Genomic DNA, 7,487 nt, shown 5'->3' with positions numbered 1-7,487 from the left:
TACAAAAATGACTTTCCATATGATAATGTTATATTTCTGTGTGTTATATGTTATATTCCTATTTCATGGCACCCCACAGTTAATACGTAAGCAGCCTTGTGGTTTGAGTGCTTTGCTGTCCTGTCCATGTGAGCTGAGTGTAGCTGCCAACTCCACTCCAGCATTTCTCTGACATGAGAGCTGGCTTTTGAGTACAAAACTCTGTACAGAAACCATGATACTCACAGAACATTTCACAAGCAGACATTGAGGATTAGCATGGGGTCGTGCCCTTTCCCAAAAACATAGCACAGTAGAGGAAACTGACCCCACTATTGTTGGCTCCTAAACCTCTGCTTTCCTAGTTGCCCCATTGGAAAGTGCAATCATGGGTAGTCTGGGCAGTATGTGGAGAACTGTCTGCCCCTGAGTCTTGATCCAGGGCCTATTTCCAGCATGATAAGGGTTGCATTTGAAGTATATAAATGGATTACCCTTGTGTGCTCCTCAGTATGTATCAGATGTATGGGATATCAGTGAAGAAGCGGGAAACATAGTGTAAACCTATCCAACATTACATTGTAGCCCATAACTGGGTAACTTGCCATGTATTGTTTTAGCTCAGCCTAGATTTTTTTGATACTGCTCTTTCGCATGCTATTTCCACTTCTGTAAATGTGGGATACAATGTTACACACTGGTGATTATTCTTATTCTATTTTATATAGTGCCAACAATTTATGCAGCGCTTCTTCCAGTGCATACATTCAAACCTGATGCCCTCTAATACAGAAGAGAGATCTGTGTAACCAAATGGCTAGAGAAATAGGAATCATGTGTGTCTGATTAAATGTTATTATATTATATCTAACAATCAGGAATTAAACCAATTATCAGATGTGATATTTATACATCATTTAGTGACCATGATCTGTCACTGACAATTAAGGCAGAGGCCTTAAGAAAAAGGCATTGTTTTCTTCTTTTTTTTTTTTTAAACATTGTAGCTTTTCATTAGCAGAACGAAGATACTTTAGTTTAAATACTAATGAGCAAATATTTGTGTTATGGGTTGGTCTGTTTTTGACCTGCGGGTCCAGATAGCGCACTCTCTAGTCTCTACTCCAAAGGTCACTCCAAAATCTAGATAGACAATATGCCCACAGCACCCTGTATGCCCTATTTGTCTAGAAACAATATTGTGGCAAGTAGATCAGAGTGCACACTGGGCAGCATTGTGATCTTGGGCAGGTACTTAATAGCCATAGTATCAGGTGGATGTTCAGTGGTCCGGGTATCATGCCATGTTTTGCAGTTTCCTCCAGAATATAGTGATGAGCAAGTTGGCACCAAAGGTGGGACAATAATACTATCTTGTTGCAATATATTACTTTTATCATTGGATATGATCCCACTATTACAAATATTATCCTACATGGCATGCAAATGAGAGAAATGTGCAGTCCAGTGTTGTTGCTAAAAAGCTGCAGTGTACAATTCTTCACTTTGAGAAAATATGGTTAATTCTTACCAGATACATTTTGCAGGCAGCACTGCAGATCTGAGCCATGTAAACCGCAGAGAGTGTGGAATTTAAGCTAGTAACTTTCCAAGTCTAATGTCTTACAGGTCATTTGTTTTCCATAGCATGCAGGACAGCACATTTTCATTTGTGTATTATTTATTTCATTTGGATGCTTTTCAGAAAAGTTATTCTCTTCTGTGAAAGCAATGTACCAAAAAAGACCACAAAGAGGTTAAAAATAAGGATGCATCTTGTCTGTATATATTCTCCTAGCTGATCCTTTAGGGATCTGACTTTGCAAATGATGCTGTGTCTGGAAAGAAAATTCTGGTTAAATTAAATCCAGAATGATCTTTTTTGCCAAGGACATGGTTTGGGGAACTTGTGTTAAGAATATAAAAGTACACAAAGTGAATAAGCTTTTTAAGGAAAAGAGAGCAAAGATTAATTAACACAGTGACTATCCATCTCTATACATTAACATATGAGGCACCTTCTATATATATACAGTGTTTCTGTGTGGATTAATGCCCATTAATCCAGTAGAGCATTTGTGAGATTAGGCACTGATGTTGGGCGAGAAGGCCTGGATCACTATCTCGATTCCAGTTTAGTGGGATTGAGGTCAACGGTCTATGGGGCCAGTCAAGTTCATCCACACCAAACTGCTCAGCACTTTGTGACCCGATCTGTGACTTTAGGTGGTCTTCAGCTTCATGGATGAGTTGCTGCTGTTCCTAAACATTTCCACTTTCCAATAATATCACAGTTGACCATGGAATATCTAGCAGGGGTGAAATTTCACAAACTGACTTATTTCAAAGGTGGCATCCTTTCACAGTACCATGCCAGAATTCACTGAGCGCTTCACAAGACCCATTTTTTCACAAATGTTTGTAAATGCAGACTTCATGGCTTTGATTTTATACACCTGTGGCAATTGGTCTGATTGAAACCTGAATTCAATAATTAAGAGGTCTGTCCCAATACTTTTGTCCATATAGTTTGGGCTATCATAGAAAATGATGAAAAGTTGTGTAAGCTTTCTGGACATCTCTTTTTTAATTGGATAACTAGAATGAAACATTACTTAGCAGATAAACTGCACTATTTTAGGTAACTTAATTCATACTTACAAAAGAATCAGATATATTTGTTAACTAAGTCACTTAGTTCATTGATAACGTTTTGTTAAATGTGGAAAGAAACTAAGGAAACCCATGATACACAAACAAAGTGAAAACATGGAATAGTTTTGATCCAGACAAGTCTAATTTGTAGGAAAAGTCAAAATGTCAGGGCATATGGCAGCGATACCCTATAATTCAACAAAGGCTTGCTTCTGAGGAAGCCAGAACCGAGAACAAAGATGGGGACTGTTATCCCAGCATGAGAAACATCAGATAAGTATGTGAAAACTTCATGGAAGAAATAACAGCAGAGGAACGTAGACATTGTTGCAACCATCCAAGGCCCCTTGTGAAAGTATATAACATGGTAGAGGCAATGGAATCATTTTCCATGCACAGTTTTGTAGTATAGCAGTACTTTAAGTTATTTTCATACTGGAACAACTTACCTTGTGAAAAATGCATGTAAATGTATAACACATGTACTTATACATATCACACGCCTGTTGTACTGTCACTCAACCGTCCATGAATATATCAGTGAATGTATCAATGTTATCCAAGTGCTTCTGGTTTTTATACAAATTATATGGACACAACTTCTTTACAACTCTGAAGTTATATTAGGGCCTGTGTGTACAATGGATGGAGCGTTGTGTTCCTACTTAAAACATGCAGGGTTGCTGTCTATTTTATTCTAGAGATACACTTCCATTTACACTCCCTACTTAGGACAAACCAGGAAAGATATTTCACTCTCAGGAGCCCCTTCTTTAATACAGTCTCATCAGAATGTTCTCTGTTACCTTCTTAGGGGGAAATCTTTTACGGCGTGACTACTTCTTTTTGTTGGTAAAAGTTCCTGAGATATCCCTGCTCAAAGCTCACTCTGTGAAATACATATGGCTTTTCACAATCTGGTACACACAAATCTGCTAAAAGCAAAGTTGACAGAAATAACTGCAGACAGCAGAAATGCTCAAAAAATCAGCCAAATTGTAAATATACACTATATGCCCAAAAGTATGAGGACAACTGACCATCACACCTACATGAGCTTGATGGACATCCAATTCCAAAACCATAAAGTTGCCCCCACCTTGCTGTTTTAACAGTCTCTACTCTTCTGAGATGGCTTTCCTCAAGATTTTGGAGTGTGTCTGTGGGAATGTGGGTCCATTCAGCCATAAGAGCATTTGTGAGTCCAGGCACTGTATTTGATGAGAAGGCCTGGCTTGCAATCACCATTCCAATTAATTCCGAAAGGTGTTCAATGATGTTAAGATCAGGGCTCTGTGCAGGATACTCAAGTTCCTTCGCACCAAACTCAACACGTCTTTATGGACCTTACTTTGGGCGCAGGTACAGCATTCTCCTGACATCAGTCTTCCAATGAAGTGCAGCTGACACCTTGTATTGTGCATACAGAGATCTTTGGCTTGTGTGCAGCTGCTCAGCCATGAAAAACCATATCATGAAGCTCCTGACGCATAGTGCAGTTTGAACTCTTTAAGGAGTGTTGCTACAGAAAACAGGATGATTTTTTTTTTTTTATGCGCTATGCTCTAGCACTCAGCAGCCCTGCTTTGAGTGCACATGGTCTACCACTTTGTGGCTGAGCTGTCACTTCACAATAATAGCACTTAGAGGACCAGGGCATATCTAGCAGGGCAGAAATTTAATGAACCGACTTGTGGCAAAGATGGCATCTACGTTTAGTCTGAGCTCTTCGATACAACCCATTATAAGGCCAATGTTTGTCTATGAAGGTAGCTGCCTGTGTGCTTGATTTTACTCACCTGTTAGCAATGGCCCTCACCATAATGGGGTGTGGTTATGCTTGTAACTAAATAAATGTATATAGAGAGATTGAATATTCTTAAAATATGTGATATTAAATAAGTGTACTGATACCTTAGACATATGCCTTTTTTTCTCCAGGAGCAAATTAAAAAGTACACCATGCGGAACACTCGCTCACCATTTTTACTTTGGTAACTGACACTATCATTCTCAAGTTTATCGTTAAAAGACCTGATCCGACATACCTATGTGTGGCCTTTTTGGGCCAAGATCATTTTACTCCAACAGGAGAAAGGCAGATCCTTAACTAGAGCAAGGCCATCTTCTCCTTGTGTATCTTCACTGTGTTTTAACATTGTCAGTTTTGTATATTGTCGATTTAGATGCTAGTTTTCACTTTCACCTTTTACAATAGCAATGTTGAATCTCCTGGTGATCAGTAAATGAAATGTAGCGTAATTTGTAAACAAATGACTGCTAACCAAGAGCTGCACAGAGTGGTTGGAGGCTGTACTACTGGGAAGATATTCCTGTTTAAAGTGCAAAAAAGCTACAGGTCAACTTTTTTTAAATAAAAGAAATGTAATTTTGTCAACGCGTGTCCTAGCTACGAAAAGTTACTTGTAGATGCAGCATTTGAAATATTTTATATGAATTGACCTTTTGAGGAACTTCAATTTATGTAAACAAGATTGTCGAAAATACCGAATATTTGTTAACTCAAGGTTTTATTTGTATACAAAAATATATATTATATATATATATATGGCAAAGCTTCAGTACATTCTTAAACTATACATTACAAATTATTTTCATAAAAGTATCTTAAATTACACGTTAAGCAATATTTAAAAAAATATACAGCACAACTGTACGTTCAGTATTAAAAATCAGTTTTCTAAAATCATGCAGTTGGGCCACATTCAGAAAATAAAAAGATGGAAGCTTCTGTCTTCTGTATTACATACTTCATGAGGATGTACAGCCTTGTGTTCACTGCAGATTTTACTTGATATGCATTCTTCACATGCCTGGAAATATTACAAACGTTAAATAAATGCACAATTTCAGAACAGGTCACAGTATGACAGAGAACAAAGAAATGACTGAAGTGTATAGTTTCAAAAACATTTGGGTTTCACTAGTTGGGAATGCTCCATGGCTCAAACAGTCATAGTTTGTTGGGGTATAAACCCTACTTCTACAAGAAGGCAGACAAAGACCCATGGTTCCCAAACTCCTCCTCAAGACATACTGGTTTTCTGGATTCCTCTATTGGAACACAATGAAAGTTCATAAATCCTGTTGGTTGCTTTGTGCCAGTAGAAGGCAAGCAATGGTGAGGGGGTTCAGAAATGCGTACATACACCGATACCATTTGCGTTCATATATTTCATGAGATATATCAAGGCGTTATATTTCAATGTGACCTTCTATGGCATACTATCCTTTGCTGCACAATTTCTCTTTGGTATTGTACCATCAACTTTTTTTATATTTATTTTTTCACACATCTGGAATTTCCATTAGACATTATTGATCTGTTCAATGCCATCAGCCAATTACATGTTAGCTAGTCTATACTTACTTTCTAGTGTCCTGTCAAGGTCAGCAATGAAGTCTTCCAGCTCTTTTGTATCTCCCAGTTTGGCTGAAAAGAAAATATGTTAATTTTTAATATGCAAAACAAAGGAAAAGTGGGACACATGCCTTCTTATTTTGCAGCTTTCAAATAAAAAATTATATATAAATATACAAATTTTTTGCAATTTAATCTTGCATACTGCAGAGATTATGGGAAAATCCAGTGCCAGAGACATATGTTAGACTCTGCTCACTAAATGGGGAAAGGCAATTGGCCCTTGACTTCCAGTTGCCAAATTCATCCCAGTCTTGGGAATCTCTGCATAAAGGAAATGCAGGTTGACCAGGAATTGGGGAAAGGATCAATTGAATATTTGAAAAAATAGAGCATACAGGGTATTTGATAGGTGCAGCAGTACATTGTTCAAACAAGATGGTCTCCATGAGCCATACCATCCTTGTGTACAAGGATCTTATTCATACTAAACACGCCTCCCTTTGCTCTCCCAAATTATGCTGTTAGCCCTGTAAGTCCTCCAACACCCCATTGATGGTGTCATTAAGCTCAGGTATACCTAGTAATTGGGTTGTTTTTCTTCAACTTCTATATCTGTGTAGATGTATACATGTACATTTTTTCTTCTGTGGGAAACAGCATCAGCCACCCCTACCTCATTTACAGCCATCATAAGAGACACGCACAATCTAGATGCAATACCTTTTCGGGGTGTGTCAACAGGAGAGCTCGGTGCTGGTGAAGACGGCGTTGGGGAATTCAGTTTTTCATCACTAAAGCTTAAACTGTTTCGACAAAGTGAATCTCCACCTACGAGAAAGAAAAAAAAGTGAGCAAAAGTCTGCAATAAATACTTAAATAAAGGTTAAAAAAAAAATCCTACGCATACAGTACAGAGGCCAAAAACAATAATGTGGTTTCTCCTGGTAGGCGACTAAATTACAACTCATTAGAAGTTAGAAAACATTGAATATGAAATGGAAAAGAACTATAAACACAATATGTACATACATAGCAATGGATTATTGCTTCTAGTGCCCCCAACTAATGCACGGGGAGATTCTTAAAAAATGTATTATAATTAGGTTATAAATACACATACCTCCACTCTTCCATTTTCATTTCTCTATGTGTATTTATTGTTACGCTATGTAGCTGAATAGGTATATGGATAGTTTAAGTAGGGCTATCTGGTATATTGTATAAAAGATTTCAGAAGGAATCAAGGCTTCGTATCACTAGACAGTCTATTGGATGTTTGCAGAGACAGAGAGACACACGCATGACCTACTTCGTTCATGTTATTCTTTTCATTTAAAGGGCTTTTGTTAGAAGTGGAAAGTGCTGCAAGCGGTGTTGGAGAAACATATTGCAGTGGAAAAATGAACACCCTTCGGCATAATTTAATGCTGCAGACATATGTAATCAATTGTCTCAAAAGCAGCAGCCA

At 37.8% G+C, this 7,487-nt stretch overlaps 1 protein-coding gene across 1 annotated transcript in view; it reads right to left on the bottom strand.

Annotated features, from left to right (window-relative positions):
* Positions 1-5,148: 5,148 nt before the first annotated feature.
* RGCC (regulator of cell cycle) overlaps positions 5,149-7,487 on the bottom strand; it is a 9,640-nt gene continuing 7,301 nt past the window's right edge. The window contains exons 3-5 of the mRNA XM_053455472.1: positions 6,740-6,847; positions 6,026-6,088; positions 5,149-5,468 (exon numbers count right to left, since the gene is read on the bottom strand). Of these exons, the coding sequence (XP_053311447.1) occupies positions 5,461-5,468; positions 6,026-6,088; positions 6,740-6,847 (179 nt within the window). The 3' untranslated portion in view covers positions 5,149-5,460. The remainder of the gene's footprint in view (positions 5,469-6,025; positions 6,089-6,739; positions 6,848-7,487) is intronic.

Source organism: Spea bombifrons, chromosome 2 (genome assembly GCF_027358695.1).
Source record: "Spea bombifrons isolate aSpeBom1 chromosome 2, aSpeBom1.2.pri, whole genome shotgun sequence".
Taxonomy (NCBI): domain Eukaryota; kingdom Metazoa; phylum Chordata; class Amphibia; order Anura; family Pelobatidae; genus Spea; species Spea bombifrons.
This window is presented reverse-complemented; position numbering and strand designations above follow the sequence as displayed.